Below are 17,120 nucleotides of genomic sequence, written 5' to 3' on the forward strand. Positions count from 1 at the left end.
GTATCTGCTCCTGCCAGGGCACATACATGGGCTCAACATGGTGGTTTGTCGCTTTCAGCAATGCTGCATGGGCACCTCTGGACCTGCCTTCACTTGTGGCCAAGCACCTCCCTGTGAGGCAGGAGCGTGAGTTTTGGAAGCTGGTACTGGTGTTGCCTAATGAAGAGGAGCAGTCGCCAGGGAGTCCTGGCAGGTCAGAGGGGTTCCCTCCAGAGCTGGGTGGGGCTGTGGGCCTGGGTCGGGGCTTTCCTCTCACACGTGGCAACCCTGAAGCATGTTTGTGTTTTAATGTTTAAATTTGTAGTCTGGTTTGCTTATCATTTTCAAGATTTGAAGCTGACATTTTAGATTTGATTAGTCCAGAATCTTGTAAGAGAGGCTTATCATTTATGGTCATGTTAAAGTGTTTCAGTGAGAGCTCATTACATTTTACATTCTTGGGGAAGTCAGTTCATTTTGTCTGCTATAATTCCATTTTATTATTAGGGCAAAACTTTCATTTTAAAAAAGAAAATGATACAACATTATTTCCTGCAACCAAATTGCTTCTAGAAATCATACTTTTAAAGCAAAGAAAGCTGGGTGTGATGATGCATGCCTGTAATCCTAGTATCTGGGAGGCTGGGGCAGGAGGATCACAAATTCAAGGCCAGCCTAGGCTACACAGTAAATTCAAGGCCAATCTTCACTACATAGTGAGACCTTGTCTCAAAAGGCTAAAATAGTATCAACTGAGAATATGTTACTTTTCTTTTAAAAAGTTTTATGGAAGTGTTACTCATATACCATAAAGTTTACCCACAGTAAGTGTTGTTTCAGTAATTCTTAGTTATAGTCACAGAGTTTTACAGTCATCATAATTTAAGTCTAGAACAATAATTGAACCAGAACAGAAGAAATCTCCATGCTTCCTTACTCCAGCTTGACAGGCATTGAAATTATTTCCATTTTTCAGCTGTTCTGAATAAGCCTGCCATGAGCACAGAGGTCTAAGCACTTGTGTGGACACGTGTTTATAATTCTCTTGGTGGTACACTTAGACATGGAACTGCCAGGTTGTACATGAGTCGTTGAGGAACTGCTAGGCTGACTCCAGTGGCTGCACTGCTCTGCATCCTACCAGCAGTGCAAGAAGGCTTCAAATTCTTTGAATACTTTACTTTCCAGCAGTTACTATTGGGACATGTGAAGACTAAGGAAAAAGAGGAAGTCATGAGGTTTGTGTCATAGGACAGCTGAATGATAAAGCTATGGTGTTTTAAAAGTATTTCTAAAATGGCTATTTCTGATTTGCTGAGTTTATTGGGCAATGTGTCACTCAGGAATTCTTAAGAGTCCAGGCATAAAGAAATGTGATTCTGTAAAAGTATTTCAAACTCCAGGGTTATTTTCTATTGCTTGGAATCTTCTAGTGCTTTAGAAATCTTAAATCACTGTAGAATAATTTGGTTTCTTAATTATTTACTCCTCTTACCCAGATAAATACTGGTAGAAGTACTAACTCCACTTCAACCTCCTATAAGATTAGATGTGTGTGTGGTCCTTCTTTTCCTGGCAATCTTTTTCAAATTTAAAGTTAGACTTTTCTTTAAATGTTACTTTCTTTTACCAACAGAATTTTAGCAGATTGGCTAAAAGTCAAGTTCATGGGAGATGATGGCTTGGTTGGTGACACGTGCAGTAATGCTGGTGATATTCAGACACTCACAATTTTTAATGCACTCAGCAGCAAAGAGGATAAGACTGTTTCTGTCAGTGTGTGTATAAAGGTGAGTGACAGTTACTTCATGTATCTACCTCCATGTTTTCATTATTTCGGTTACTGTCAGACAGTACTGGATTTATGTAAGTGCTACTTTTTCTCTACAGTGGTTTTGAAAGATGGAGGCCCAGAAGTATCATGTCTATCCTTCCTTGTTTCTTGCTCTGTTTTTTGTGAGGCTCCAGGCTGGAGAGCAGTGTGTTAGCTTTCAGTTACTGTTAACAAATACCTGAGATAATCAGTTTATTAAGAGAAGGGTTTATTTTGGCTCACAGTTTTGGAAGTTTTAGCCCACTGTTGATTGACTCTTTTGAGCCCATCATGAGGCAGCACATCTTGGTGGAAAACTATGGCATAGCAAAACTGCAGAGGTCATGACTGCGAGTGAGGAAGAGGAGGAAGGAGCTGAGATCCCACAGTCCCCTGGGAGGGCATGGCCCCAGGGTCCTAATGACCTTCCACTAGGCGTCCAGGTTCTACCGCCTGTCACTAGTGCCAAGCTGGGGCCCTCAGGGAAGACTTTAGATCCAGACACTCTAGCAGTCAGTGAGCTTTGGCTGTCACGCACACCTGAGAACTTTGTGCAGACTCATCTATCCTGAAAAACACACAGGTGCACCTATGATGTTGTTCATGTAATTCATAAGCCCTGACCCCCTCAGTGGTACACTGGTAATTCATGAGGGATGAAAGACAGAACATTTCACAAAAATGGAATGATGGTTACATGATTTACTAAGTGCTGGATTTTAGCTAGTGACTAAGTTCAGTATCGGTCATTTCAGTTTAGTTTTTTTTTTTTTTTTGCACTGGGAATTGAACCCAGGGCTTTCATACTGAACTACTTCCCTAGCCCTTTTAAAATTTTTATTTTGAGACAGAGTTTTGCTAAGTTGCCCAGGCTAGGCTTGAACTTGAATTCCCCTGCCTCAACCTTCCAGAGTACTGGGGTTACTGGCATGTGCCACTAAACCCACTTACATTAGTTGTTCTTGTTTTGCATTCAAGGTGGCCTCTGTTTTTTATTAACTGTAACTTTTGTTTTTCTTTTTTTAAAAAGTATTTATTTATTTTTGAATTTTGAGACAGGATCTTGCTATATAGTTCAGGCTGTTCTTGAACTCACTGTGTAGCCCAGACTGGCATCCAACTTGCAGCAGTCCTCCTGCCTCAGCCTCCCAAGTGCTGGGATTGCAAGTGTGTGTCACCATTCCTACCCAATTTTTGGTTTTGTAAGTGTTCATATGGTACTGACCCTAATTGGTTTCCTGGGAAGTTTTATTTAATGAGAATCTAAGTTTCCTCATTAGATTATAGTCTGCATAAGGGAATTTTAGATTTTAGAATAAGTGTTCAAAGAAGAAACCAGATGTGTTCTTTTTTCTTTACTTGGAAGATAGCAGTGCAGGGCAGAAAGCATAGGCTTTGATTTCAAGCAGATCTTGTATCAGTGTCAGACATTCTAGCCAGCTGCGTGGGCCCCATGGGCAGGGTATCTGACCTCGCTTTCTTCCATAACTCGGTGATCCTCAGCATAACATCAGAGTCTTCTGAAGATGAGCTGGTTCCATGCCTGGAGGAAGGCTCAGTAATACGTCTGCTTTTTCCCCATCATTACTGGCATGCAGGGCCCAGGCCTCTCCTCTTCATTCATTTATTTATGGTACGGAGGATTGAACTTGGATCCTTGTGCTTGCAAGGCAGGTGCCAGAACCACTGAGCTAAATCCCCAGCCCTTTCCTCGTCTTAATAAGTCTCCTTCATAGCATGCCGCGGACACAACTGTGAGTGATACTCAGTCCCTCTGTCCTGAGAACTTTTTCAAATTTCAGTTCTTTCTCCCCTCCCTTCTCCTCTGCCAACCTCCATTCTTTGCTTCTTCCCCGCTCTCCCTGGTTTTGTACATGCAGTCTACCACAGTCCCAGTTATGGGGTTTTGTTTCTCTCATTTTTCCCTTTTAATGCTAGTTATTGTATTTCCTGAATGTGAAGGTAATACATGTAAAAAAAAAAAAAAAGTAAAAATACAAGAAAAGAAAAGGGAAAAGCCTCCCGTGCTTTTGCCACTCAGTGGTCAACAGTGTTTTCTTGGGCCTAAATTTCTGGATGTTCTGTGCATCATCTGTTTCTTCTAGTTTCTAGGTGTCTCTTGTGTTGGAGGCTCTCCTGTAATACCTTAGCCAAAGCTGTCTGACCCTCCCTGAGGGCGGGCTTAAAAGCTGGCCAGAAGCTCTGCTCGGGGAAGGGTGATGGTAGCTGAATGACAAGGCAGCCTTTCCGTGAAGGAACTCTCAAGTACTCGATCTGGGGATCTCTTTGGTGGACTGTTTAGTTCATCTGAAATGGACTTGTCCCACTCTTCCCTAGGGCAGCTGCTGAGGCTCTCAAGGTAGGGCTGGGGATTGCCAGGGCCCCTTGCAACTTCCACATGGCTTCCTCCCCTACCTTAACAGGTGCTTGGTGCTGTCTGGAAATGTACCAGGATCCTTGTCTTTTGCTGGCTTGCCTTTCCCTTTCTCTGTCATTATGGGTTTGTTTTTATACTTGTTTAAGGTTCTTTTTTTGTTTGTTTCCTCCCACAAAATCAGATCTTTGTTTTTGAAAGCAAAACCTAGTCAGTATACACAGTAAATGTGAGGGTCCAATATGAGGGGAATTTGAGAGAGTTAAGCTGTTGCTCCCTTGAGTTAACGCTGCTTGAAGTTTTTATTTATTAAGATACAGAATGACCACCTTGCAAAAGGTCTCAGATATGCAAGAACACTGAATTCTCCCAGTTGTTCCCACACATACAAATGGGATCCCTAGCATACAACACATAAGAAGGGGAAAAGCATAGGCAGTGAAGTAGAACAAACTTAAATCTGTTTGGCTCTATTTTATACTGACTAAATGACAATGGGCCATTCTCCCTGCATATCTTTGCATCTTAATATATCATCTGTAAAATGGTTCGAAAGTTGACGTTAGGGTTAAAGGAAATGATGGCTATAAAATGCTCTCCTGTCTTTCTGGAAACTTATTTAGTCACATACTTTCTTAATTTTGGGGACGTTGAAACGAAAAGAACAAGAGCTGTTCTTTTCCTATATAGATAAAAATTAATCAAGAGCCCTGGATGAGTACAGCGTGGTCTAAGGTCTCATATTTCCTGTCAAGATGGCTTGATAAATACCTGCTTCTGGATTACCCCTTGGATCTTCCCTTGTCTGGTTTACTCCTTGGCCAGGTTCTCATGGACCAGAGCAAGATTGTCATTAAGCCGAGCTCCCTGTGTCAGCAGTAGCCCTGGCAGGTCCACAGGACTCTCCTAGGTTTTCCTCTAGAGGAAGCTACCCTCAACATACCTTGTATATATTTGACCAGAATTTTTATCTTAATGCTGTGAAATCTGATGAACACTAGCTTCTTTCTGGTGGCTAAAATAGAATTTTGTATTTATTAAAAATGGTACCCTTAAATTATTTTTATCTGTTTATTTTGGTACCAGGGATCAAACTCAGGACCTTGCACTCGTAAGGCAGGCAGCAGAAACACTAAGCTAAATCCCCGGCCCAGATTATTTTTAGAAATAACATCTCTAAGATCTTTAACTCTTGTTACAAAATAACAATGAATATAGAAATGTAGTGAAAGTAACATTTGTACAGTAGTTCAGATCTACCGTGTATCTTTCACTTGTATCGGTTTTTGTTTTTCATCTTCAAAATGGCCTAGCTTGCCTGTCTTGTGGTCTTGCTGTGTTGCCTAGGCTGGTCTCAAACTCATGTGCTCCAGTGATCCTCTTCAGTCTCCTGAGTAGCTGAAACTACTGCATGACCCACAACACCTGGCACCATATGCCATTCTTAATCCAGCAGTTATACCCCCCAATTCATACAAATTATTCTAGTATATGTGCTGCCGAAGTGAGCACTATACAGATGATTCTGTATAAACTCCAGTCTGAAGTACCCTTCCACTATCCACAGAATAAGTCTGAAAATCTTTCATTCTGGCCTGCTTTGTGCTCTACGTCCTGACTTGTTCTCCTTCAGCCCAGTTGTCATCACTGTAAACCCTTTCTCCCTTCCTCCTTCCTTCCCTCCATTCCTTCCTTCTTGTTTTTCTTTCTCTTTCTTTGAGACAGTGTCTTGCTGTGTAGTTCCAGGTGGCTTTGAATTCACTATGTAGCCCAGGTTGGCTGATGATCCTTCTACCTCAGCTTCTTGACTGCTGGGATTACAGGCCTGGACTACTATGCCTGGCAGAGTCTGCGTCTTAGTTCTGTCAGGGCTTCATCTAGGATGAGTAACTGGTGGCCCTGGTGAGCCCCAGTGGCATCACAGCAGAAAGATGAGCTGTCTATCTTCCTGGCAGTAGGAGCTCAAATTGAGCCCATGGTCTGGACACTTCCTCTTGGTCACTTGTTGCTTACAGTTCTGTTTTTGAGTCAAATTTGCTTTCTGCCTTAGTTTCTCCTTCCACCTCTGATTCCCCACATCCTCATTCAAGATTTATTCTTTGCCTTGTTTTGGGTTACACTGGCTGGATTAATAGCCACAGAAAGAGCTGTCAGGTAGCTATAGCCCTGATGGCTGTACATCACCCAAGGCTGCTCAAGCATCAGAAGTATAGAAATTTGGACCACCGATGCTGAAACCTGGTTGTGCTGGGAATGTCTGTACCTAAAGGCCACACATTCCTCACACATTCACGAGGTGCCAAGACCATTTCCAGCATATTAGAGCATAGTGATCAGCTGTGTTTACAGGCATTTTTCTGTTTTCACAGTACATGGAAGGAAACACCCAGATTTTACTACCAGTCCCAGCTGTTGCTTGACTCAGGCATATAAAATTGCTTTGCCAAGAGGCAGAATGTATATAGAAGTAATAACACTGAGGCCTGTCCCAACTCCTTGCACTGCCAGATGTCACAGGATTTCCGGTTCTCAAATGCAAGTGCTCTCCTGCCATGTTCGTGAAACTGAGGCAACTCATATAACTAACTATTCATCCCATTTCCACTCATCTCTTCTTGCACCTTCACCTTTTATCTGGAAGAATCAGATGTGAAGGAAAGTAAGGATATTTAATCAACACTGACTTTATACCCCAGACTTGGGTGCTGTGAGCCTCAGTAGGTAGACTATATTTAAGAACATGACAAACCAAAGAATCTATAGTGCTTAACACAGTATTACTTGTATCCCAAAGGCCCACTTTTCGCCAGGCTGCTACCCAGAAGTTGTAGCAACTCGAATGAAGTAGTGTTGCTAAGGAGAGAAAGAAAGAGGAATCCTTCTGGGAATGATCAGGACAGAATCATAAATGTTCAAAATAAACCAGGACCATCTGGATAGCCATATTTTTGTCAGCATACCAGATTTCAGAACATGAGGATAAAATTCTTTATGCCATATATTCACTTTTCTCTTGGGTGTGAGTCAGAACATTTACTAAATGCTGAGGATTAATGGCATGTACAAAATGACTTTCCAACATTCCTTACCTTCAAAAAGTTTTCTCCACTGTGAGACCACAAGTGCAGCACAATTGAAGCTTAGCAGAACTACAACTTTTCCACATATTTTACATCAGTGTCTTCCTCCAGTGTGAAGTCTCATATTTAATAACTTTCCAGGAAACAGTGAAGGCTTTGATATTTCCATCTTTCAATTCATGGGGCATTTTGAGTATAGGTTCTTGAATGTCTTCAAATTAAATTGGAGGAACTGAGGGCTACCCCTCATTCTTTACATGAATAAAGTTACTCACTGGTGTAAATTCCACTGTGATGATTAAGATGTGAGGAATTCCTAAAGGATTTTTGGCATTCCTCCAAGTCAGGGTGTTTTTGTTCTGTGTGGGTCACTAAATGGTCACCGAGTAGGCAAATAATGCTATAGGCTTTCCCACGTTCCTCACACTTACAGGTCTTCCTTGAGGTGTGACTTTTTACATGATGAATTGGGTTTGAGAATGAAGTGAAGGTTTTCCCATATTCCCTACATTCATAGGGCCTCTCCCCATTATGACTGCTGACATACTCAGTTTGGCTGGAGGAGGTGGTAAAGGCTTTCCTACAGTGCTTATTTATAGGGCTTTTTATTCCAGTGTGATTATGAACGTGCTTAGTAAGGTATGAGAAATACTGAAAGGATTTTCAAAATACATGACAATCAAATGACCTTTTCACTGTGTGAGTTTTTAAGTGTGTTCATTGAGCAGATTACACCTATAATAGGCCTTCCCACATTCCTGACATTCACAGGGTTTCTCTCCAATGTAAATGGTGAGATGCTTATGCAGATATGAGACGTTGAAGGCTTCCCGTATTCCTTACATATATAGGGTCTCTCTCTGCTGTGAGTTATTACATGACGATGCATGGAAGACATTCCCACATTCTCCACATATGTACAGCTTTCTCCACTGTGAGGTTTTCTCACATGGTTATAGAGGTGTGAGGAAGTAAGGAAGGCTCTCCCACATTCCTTACATGTGAAGGGTCTCTCTCCATGATGAGTTTTTACATGTCTGTTTCCCACATTCCCCACATGTATAGGGTCTCTCTACACTGTGAGTTCTTAACATGATTTTGCAGGTAGGAGGAAGAAAGAAAAGCTCTCCCATATTCTTTACATATGTAGGATCTTTCTCCACTGTGGGTTCTTACACGTTGAGAAAGGTGTAGGGATGAAGCGAAGGCTTTCTCACATTGTTTACACTCAGGGTTTCTTGGAAGCATGTGTTGGTACATTTGTTTTTTGTTTTTGTTTTTGTTTTTTTTTGGGGGGGTTTTTTGAGACAGGGTCTCACTGTGTAGTTGAGACTGACTTGGAACTCACTATGTAGCCCAGGCTGGTCTTGAACGCATTGGTACATTTGGAATAAGGCCTGAGCACTTAATGAAAGCTTTTCCACAATCCTTACATTTATAAGGTTTCTCTCTAGTATGAGTTCTGAAATGTTCCATTAGCCTCGAATAAGTTGTGAGGGGTTTTCTATGTTCCTTACATTCGTAGGGTTTCTCTCCATTATGGTTTTGCATGTGCCAATTAAGGTTTGAAGAATACCCAAAGGCTTTTCCACAAGTCTTATATGCATAGTATTTTATGGTGTGCATTTGAACAGGCACAGCAAGACCATCGGAGTAAAATTTCCTGCATTTCATATATTTTGAGTTTTCATGTGTATCTTGAAATATGAGTGTTCACTGAAGATTTCTCCACACTATGTATAGTCATAGAGTGTTCCTGAACTTTGGCTTTCTGCTGTTTGTATCCCATTTGAAGTTTGTTCCCTCAAAAAATCCTGCAGAAATGCTGCTTTCTTGGTGCTAAATTGCATTTCCCATCCTTGGGGATCTCCTCTCTGCTCTGTCCTCCAGTCCTCTTTATGCTCCAACCAGGAGATCAGACTGGGTTTGATGAGCTCACACCCTGCAATCTCAGCATGTAGGAGGCTGATGCAGGAAGATGAGCACAAGTTTGAGGCCACCCTGGGCTACACAGTGAGTTCAAGGCCAGAGTGGACTACATAGTGAAACCCATGGAGGCCAGGTGTTCTCCAACATCACCTCTCTGTAAAGGTCTCTGTGACTTTGATCCAGTAAAACCTACAAGGCCACATCCTCAAAGGTCACTGAGTCCTGATTGCAGTTTGTCAGGCAGTCAGCCACCATCCTTTCTTCTTTTATCTTTTCTTCAAAAAAGGAGACTGGGTCCCTAGAAAGAAAAGCTGAACTCTCCAGAATCGGCAAATCCACGAGGAGGAAAAGGGCTCAGGCTGGAGACAATGTTACTAAATGTCAGAAACTCCTTTTCTTCATGAGCAAGGCACCTCGACACGAGACTCTCTTCCTTGATTGTCTTCCTCTGCCTCACTTTCTTGCTTATCTTCCATTTCCGCTGATCTTTGCTCTCTTCCTCCGTGTTGCTCTTCTCTTCCAGCTTGCTGTCTTCCTCAGACTCCTCCTCCTTTGCCTTGCTTTTTACCTTCCTCTCAGGCTGTGGCTTGGCATTGTCATTGCTGCTTTGCTTTATGCCTGTGGCACCATGAAGTACTTGGACAGGTGGTGACTGAGATACTTCTGCCTATATGCCTTGGTGTGGTGGCAGCAATATCACATGCTGCATTCTTTGCATACTTCCTTGGCCCCTGAAGCCTCGTGTATCTTGGTCACACATAACATCATGAGGAAGCTCCTCAAAGGCCATCCTACCTCAGAAGTCATGCGGAGGCTGGGACTTTGCAGCAGCCAGGCCTCTGGGCTGCAATAGTACTGCCTTGACTAGGCACAGCCTCCTTTCATCCATGTGTGCATCCATATCCCTGTCCCTGGCTCTGAGGTTCCTTCTATGGGAGTTCCTGCCCCGCTGGGCCATGTACCATTTCATAGCAGCACTTGAGGCTACAGTGGACCTTTCCAGCCCCAAGATTCATTAAGATTATAGAAATATGGTCAAACAGTTCTGGTTGGAGACTAAATTATCTGTTGACTTGGGTGTTTATCTCACTAATTTGTGGCTCACACAAGAAGTGTTGCCCCAGCAGTGTCTTGAAGCCTTCTGGAGTACTGTGAACATTTAGTGTGTGGAGACGTAGCTGCATTTGCTCTGGGGAAGACCATTCACTACTGCCTTGTCTTCTAGATCATCCATCCTCATGTTTTGGGTGTTGTTGCAGGTGGTCCATGGCACTCTCAGTGATGCTGCCCTTGATGCTGTGGCAACAAAGAAGGACCTTTTGGGAGCCAGTGGGCTCATGCTGCTGCTTCCGCCCAGAGTGAAGACTGAGGATGCAGCAGAGGAGGACATGTACTGGCTGTCAGCCTTGCTACAGCTCAAGCAGTTCCTGCAGGCCAAGCCCTTCCACCCATCGCTTCCACTGGTGGTTCTTATGCCCACTTCCAGAGAGGAAACCATCAGGAAGGAAGTGGAAGATGGTTTGTGAAGGAAGCCTTGTTTATGAACCTGCTGCAGGGTGGGTGGGATGAGTGCTGAGAGGTGTTGTGTGTGCACGAGAGGGCAGACATGTGACCTCTGTTTTTTTGTTGTTGTTTTTTTTGTTTTTTGTTTTTTTGTACCAAGGATTGAACGCGGGTCCTTAGGCTTGCGAGGCAGGCGGTGGAACCACTGAGCTAAATCCCAGCCTTGACCTCTGTCTGTTTACCTTACAGGTTTGATGCTGCAGGACTTGGTTTCAGCGAAATTGATTTCAGATTACACTGTTATTGAAATCCCTGATTCTATTAATGATTTACAAGGCACAAAAAAGGTAGTTTCATCACTTTTAAAGGTCCATCAAGGGGCTGGGGATATAACTCAGTGGTGATGCCGCCTGCCTCGCAATCACAAGGTCCCGAGTTTGATCCTCAGTACCCCCCAAAAAAAATTAGAATAAAGGTCCATCAAGATATTTTGGTTCTGCTATCTGCATTAAGCAGGAATCAAAGGATACAATTTGTCCATAGTTCTGTTGTCTGCAACAAATTCAATTTTTATGTACTTTAAAATTTTTGAAATGAAATTAAAATGAACATTTATGCCTTATATCTGAATATCAGATACACATTTTTTTAGGGTAATTGTCAGTGGAATATGTATGTGAACAAAGAGTATTAATGAAATTTCCTTTAAAAGGAAGTCTTTGTTGACAATCACATTTAGGAAAACTGGTACCAGGGATTAAAATGAAAGTAAGTGTAGGAAGAAAAAAATAGGATGTGATGGCATCCTGGTATGAAGTAAAGCCATTACCTCTAAGCATGTGAAGATATAGCTTCCATTTCTATGTTGTAAAGAGGAGGATGTGCCAGGATAGAAGCCATGGGCCTTTCCAGGGAGCCCTGCAGGTGCATCTCCCAGCACACCTCTAGAGGCAGAGAAAGTGAAATTCAACCACCAGGAAGCTGTGTGCTGCTTTTCCTACTGTGGCTGAGAACCTGGTGCTCTAGGGGCACCTGCTCTGGGCAGCCTTAGGAAGAGCACTAAAGCCCCTTTGGGAAAGTGCTTTTGAAAACAAGTGGAAATTATTTAACTATGTTTCTCTGTCTTTGCTTCTCAGGTTTCCTGGGCTGTTCAGTGGCTTGTCTCTCGCTGCCCCCATGCCCTTGACCTTTGTTGCCAGACCCTTACTCAGTACATCGAGGATGGAGTTGACCGAGAGTTTAGTGGCCGATTTTACCATGACAGAAGAGAGAGGCATCTGGGTGGCCTGGCCTCGCAGGAGCCCAGCACCATTGTTGAGCTCTTCAACAGTGTGCTGCAGTTCTTGGCCTCTGTGGTGTCGTCTGAGCAGCTGTGTGATCTGTCCTGGCCTGTGACTGAGTTTGCTGAAACTGGGGGCAATCAGCTGCTTCCTCACCTGCATTGGAACTCTCCAGAACACCTGGCTTGGCTGAGGCAGGCTGTGCTTGGGTTCCAGCTTCCACAGATGGACCTTCCACCCCCTGGGGGTATGTGCATGTGCTGAGGGAGGAGGGAGGGCTGGCTGGACCTTGACTTCTAGTTTCTTCCTTCTCTCTGTAGTGACAGTCTGGCAGGTAGCATGCTCCATTGTGAAGCCCAGTCTACGTTGAGCATGAGCCTGCCTGTAGCTGCCTTCGGTTGGAAGGAGATGGGGTTTAAGGAATGGGGCTGTTGGTCTCAGCCCCAGGCCAGTCTTGTCTACCCCAAAGGTCTAGATAACAGATAGGCTGGGGCAAAGAAAATGGGCCCATGCAGCTCCACCCCTGATCTGGTGGTCCTACTCCCTCAGTTCTGTGTTATACAGTATTCCTGTGAAGCCGGGCTGTGCCAGGGCCAGGCCTGCAGGATGTTGTGACACAGATTCTATAGGGCAACAGGTTGGCTTGAACCTACTACAGCAAGGGCTGCTCTTCCCATGGAAACACTGCTCTGAGGGCCGTGAACCATCTGCTGCTTACTTGACAGCACACATACTCCCTTCGGGCCTCAGACACTCTTCTGAATTGTGGGGTGTAGTCTTTGGTAGGTCTCACTGATGCTCATTACTGAAGGGACCTGAAGGGAAATGAATGATCTGGCACAAACCCTCAGCTAGGTGAGGGTCCCTGTGGGGAAGTGTCTTAGTTACTTTTCTTGCTACTGAGACAAAATATCCAACATACACAGGCTAAGGGAGGAAAGGTTTATTTCGCTCATAGTTTGTAGAGATTTCAATTCAGAATCAATTGGCTCCAAGGCAGGGTGGCACATGGCAGAAGGGCAATGGCTCATGGTGGACAAAGCAACAAGCAAGGGATCTTAACAGTGTCTTTCTGCCCGTTTGTCCAGATCAAGGGTGGGTAGCACTCACACCCTTAATCTTAGTGCCCTTGAACCTACCATTCCACCATGAATCAATTCCAGCGTTATACACTCTAGATCCAGCCCCATGTATGACCACATGAGGCTTTGCGGGGACATCTACACTCAGACCATAACAGGAAGCCAAGACAACCTATACTAGGCGCTCCTGACTTCTTGTTAGATACAATCCCTGGGCAGCCATAGGCCTGTGCTGTCATGGCTGTTGGGGTGGCCCTGGCTGTGGGCCCTGTCCAGGGTGGTGGTTTGTGCTCCTGGGCCTCAGAGTAAGCCATCCTTTCCCTCAGCATCTGTGGTTCTGTTGTGTGTGCATATGGAAGCAGACTTCCCAACCACATGGTTGCCCTCTCTGGAGGAAATATAGAGCACTAAGAACATCTCTGTTTACTTTCTTACCTGTACTTTAGTCAAACCTGTAACTAATAAGGTGCTTTCTTTTCAGCGCCCTGGCTCCCTATGTGCTCCATGGTTGTCCAGTATACCTCCCAGATCCCCAGCTCATGCCAGACACAGCCCATCTTACAGTCCCAGGTGGAGAACCTGCTCCACAGAACGTACTGCAGGTGGAAGAGCAAGAGCTCCTTCCTGGGCCAGGGGGCAGGGCCCTCAGTCACTGACATTCCATGGGATGACATCATTGCTTTGTGCATCAACCACAAGCTGAGGGACTGGACTCCTCCCAGGCTTCCTCTCACATCAGGTAGCTGGAGCTTGGTGCTGTGGGGCCAGGTCCTTCTGAGATTTTCCTGGTCCAGGTTTGGCAAAGAATGTTTACTAGATATTGTTTGTTTTCCCTTGGGTTTCCATCCACCTTCTTTTGGATTTCTCTCTAAAGTCAGTGACTTCTAGGTGACTTAGAAACATTGGGAAGAGCTAAGAAGTTTCCTTGAGGGCCTGGGCTGCCCTTGTTGACACAGGCTTCCTACGCCTACTCTGAGAGGGATCTGTGGCTGAGAGTCATTCCTGGCCCTTCCGGTGTGGGTATAAGCCTGTCTGGACCTTGAGTGACCCTTGAGCATGGAAGTCACATCAGTGAGAACGCTGTCCTTAAATTAGTGAGTTTGAGCAGATGTCAAGTGTTCAACTGTTGCTCTTGATATTTTTATCTGTTTTTGTTTTATTTTCTCAGGTGCACAGAGTGAAGATGGTCAGATACGTGTGTATTTTTTTAAAAAACACTTGAAGAAATATGATGTTCCTTTGTCATGGGAACGAGCCAGAGTGCAGACACAGAAGGAGTTACAACTGAATCCAGGATGGTAAGGTCTATGTTTAGTATGTATTTCTGTTGCTGTTTTAAACTGTATTGCTCCCATTCAAAAGGGAAGTTAACATTCAATAACACCCGATCCAGCCCTGCTGTGGGGTGACCCTGTGATCATTTCCTTGTCATCTCACAAACTATTCTAGGACAGACTTACAGGCTTCTTACTTCATTTATCAGATGGACCTGACCCTCAAAGTCAAATAGACAAGAAAGCTGGTATTGTATCTCACTTAGAAGAAAACAGTACCCAATGAAGTGTTTGCACACATAGTCTTAATTACCACATAAGTTTCATACTAGGATAAATAATTATTAACAGTGGAAATCTATTAGTGTAATTTGTTACTACAGTAGCAAAACATTTTGGTATCTTTGAAATACATTTCTTAAAATTTATATTCAATCTTGATAAAATTTATTGTTGTATTTGGGTAAAAAGTTCCTTTCCTTATTATTTGATTGTGAGAATTTTAAATTTTTTTATTAAAAAGAAAGTTCCTTAACTTGATAAGAGCTATTTACCTACTACCATACAATGACCAGAAAATGACCACCAAAACATGCTTCTTGTTTTTTTTGTTTTGTTTTGAGACAGGGTCTTACTTTGTAGTTCAGGCTGGCCTTGAACTCATTGTGTAGCCCAGGCTGACCTCAAACTCACAGTGATCCTCCTGCCTCAGACTCATGAGTGCTGGGGTTACTGTTGTGCGCCACCACACCTGGCAACATGCTTCTTGTTAAGACAATAGAAGGGCTGGGGATTTAGCTCAGCAGTTTGGTGGCCTGCCTTGCAAGCACAAGGACCCGAGTTCAATCCCTGATACCCCTCCAAAAAAAAAGACAATAGAAACAATGCTTAGATACCAACTTAGGATGTCCCCCATTTTTCTTTTCTTTTTTTTTTTTTTTTTTTTTTTTTTTTTTTTGGTACTGGGGATCAAACTTGGGACCTTAGGCTTGGGAGGCAGGTGGTGGCACCACTGAGCTAAAACCCTGGCTCAGGATGTCCCTTTTGTTGTGGAAGTCCTGACCACTGCAAAGACTTGAAAGAGAAGGGCACATATTAAAAGCAGAACATTTATGTCCACAATTATCAACAGTCTAGCTATAGGACTGTCCAAGAGTCAGCAAGGTGACCAAATAGGTGACCTATAACATATATATTCTTGAAATACAGAGGTACCTCAGGTCACAAATGTTTTGTGAACAGTTTGGCAAAATTTTGTTTTTGTTGCTGAATTCTGCATCTGATAACAAACCTCACCACAGCCATCTTTCCCACACAAATATGAATGTGGTTTTTTGTGAACTAAGGTACCACTGTAGTTCTATAACCCATAGGCATGAATGGGCAGGAGAGGCCTGAACCCCTTGTCCAGTGGAGTGCTCAGGACCCTGTGCACTAAAGAAACCTGGTAAATGAAGTACAGGCTAGCTTTGTCATTGGAGGATATGGTACTGTTAGGAGATCAGTTCTCAAATCATAAAGTCAGGGCATTTCTACTCAAGAAGTCAATAGAATTTTTCCTTGGTATTGATAAATTAATTCTAAAATTCATCAGGATAAGAAAATGTGTAGCAACTGCTGAGAAAGTTTTCAGTATGAATAGAGTAAGGAGGATCTACTCACTTGGCCTGATATCATAAACATATGCTACACAGTACCTAAAACCATGTGTTGATGCTGGAGTAGACAAATGGATCAGAATAGAAAGCCCTTGAAATAGACCCATATGTGATGAGTGTCATGTTGACAGTGAAATTAGTTGGGAAAGGGTAGACATTAGAATGGTAGGACTTCTCTCCCACTATTGTTACTCTTTTTTGGTACCAGGGATCAAACTCGGGCCCTGTGCTTACGAGACAGGTGGTGGAACTACTGAGTCAAATTCCCAGCCCTAGTATTATTATTATTATTATTACTATTACTGTTATCTTTACTTCCAGTATTCAAGAGCTAAATGTAAAGAACAAGTATGTTGGTAATATTAGTGAAAAACCACCAACCTGTTTTATAACATTGGAATGGGTAGCAAGACACGGAATAGAGAAGCTTGAGAGCCCAGCTGTCGCAGAATAGTGGAAGCTTCTCAGAGCAGTAGACGGTGTCTTCTTCTGCTGCTGTGTGTGAGGGTTACCATGCAGAGTAGGGCTGCCTGTCCTCTGCTGCAGGCAGGACTAACCCGAGCATGAGATTCCAGGAGGGTGTGGGTCTCAGGTGTGTGTGTTCCCAAGGTGAGTTTGTGTGTGGCTCTGTGCCTGTGCCTCACATGATGGTGTAGGGATCCTTTCTTCCTCTTTACTGACCAAAAGCATTTAAAAACATGTACTTACAGTTTGGGGATAAAGACTTTTCACCCTTCTGCAAGCAATTTTCCCACCCCATTGCTTCACTTGCATCACAAAGGGAAGAGAAATGCAGAGTGCTGCCAACTGGGGCGAAGTCTCAGTGCAGAGGATCTTGTGCAAGGAGCTTCTGCTGAGGAGCTCCTGGCAGAGTGTCTGTCCAGCAGCCTGCTGCAGGAGAAGGAGGACAACAAGAGGTGAGACTCTCCCTTTGAGTTCATGTGTGTCATTGAGGCCACTTTATGCAAAGAGAGGAAGACTGGCTGTTGCCTAGTTGAGTCAAGACAGCCAAGGTAAGCCGGGTGTGGTGGCGCATGCCTGTAATCCCAGCACTCGGGAGGCTGAGGCAGGAGGACTGCTGTGTGTTCAAGACTAGCCTAGGCTACATAAGGAGTTCTAGGTCAGTCTCAACTGAATAGTGAGACCCT

General features: G+C 43.7%; 1 protein-coding gene across 5 annotated transcripts in view; it reads left to right on the top strand.

Annotated features, from left to right (window-relative positions):
- Window positions 1-17,120, top strand: part of Mcm3ap (minichromosome maintenance complex component 3 associated protein) — a 53,927-nt gene that overhangs the window by 30,937 nt on the left and 5,870 nt on the right. For all 5 annotated transcript variants that reach the window (XM_010636364.3, XM_010636363.3, XM_010636362.3 and 2 more), the window contains exons 20-27: window positions 59-193; window positions 1,616-1,769; window positions 10,435-10,693; window positions 10,928-11,025; window positions 11,815-12,205; window positions 13,522-13,779; window positions 14,209-14,338; window positions 16,683-16,889. In XM_010636364.3, coding sequence (XP_010634666.1) covers window positions 59-193; window positions 1,616-1,769; window positions 10,435-10,693; window positions 10,928-11,025; window positions 11,815-12,205; window positions 13,522-13,779; window positions 14,209-14,338; window positions 16,683-16,889 — 1,632 coding nt within the window. The remainder of the gene's footprint in view (window positions 1-58; window positions 194-1,615; window positions 1,770-10,434; window positions 10,694-10,927; window positions 11,026-11,814; window positions 12,206-13,521; window positions 13,780-14,208; window positions 14,339-16,682; window positions 16,890-17,120) is intronic.

The sequence above is a fragment of the Fukomys damarensis genome, unplaced genomic scaffold, assembly GCF_012274545.1.
Source record: "Fukomys damarensis isolate Sample0158 unplaced genomic scaffold, DMR_v1.0_HiC HiC_scaffold_24, whole genome shotgun sequence".
NCBI classification, from domain to species: domain Eukaryota; kingdom Metazoa; phylum Chordata; class Mammalia; order Rodentia; family Bathyergidae; genus Fukomys; species Fukomys damarensis.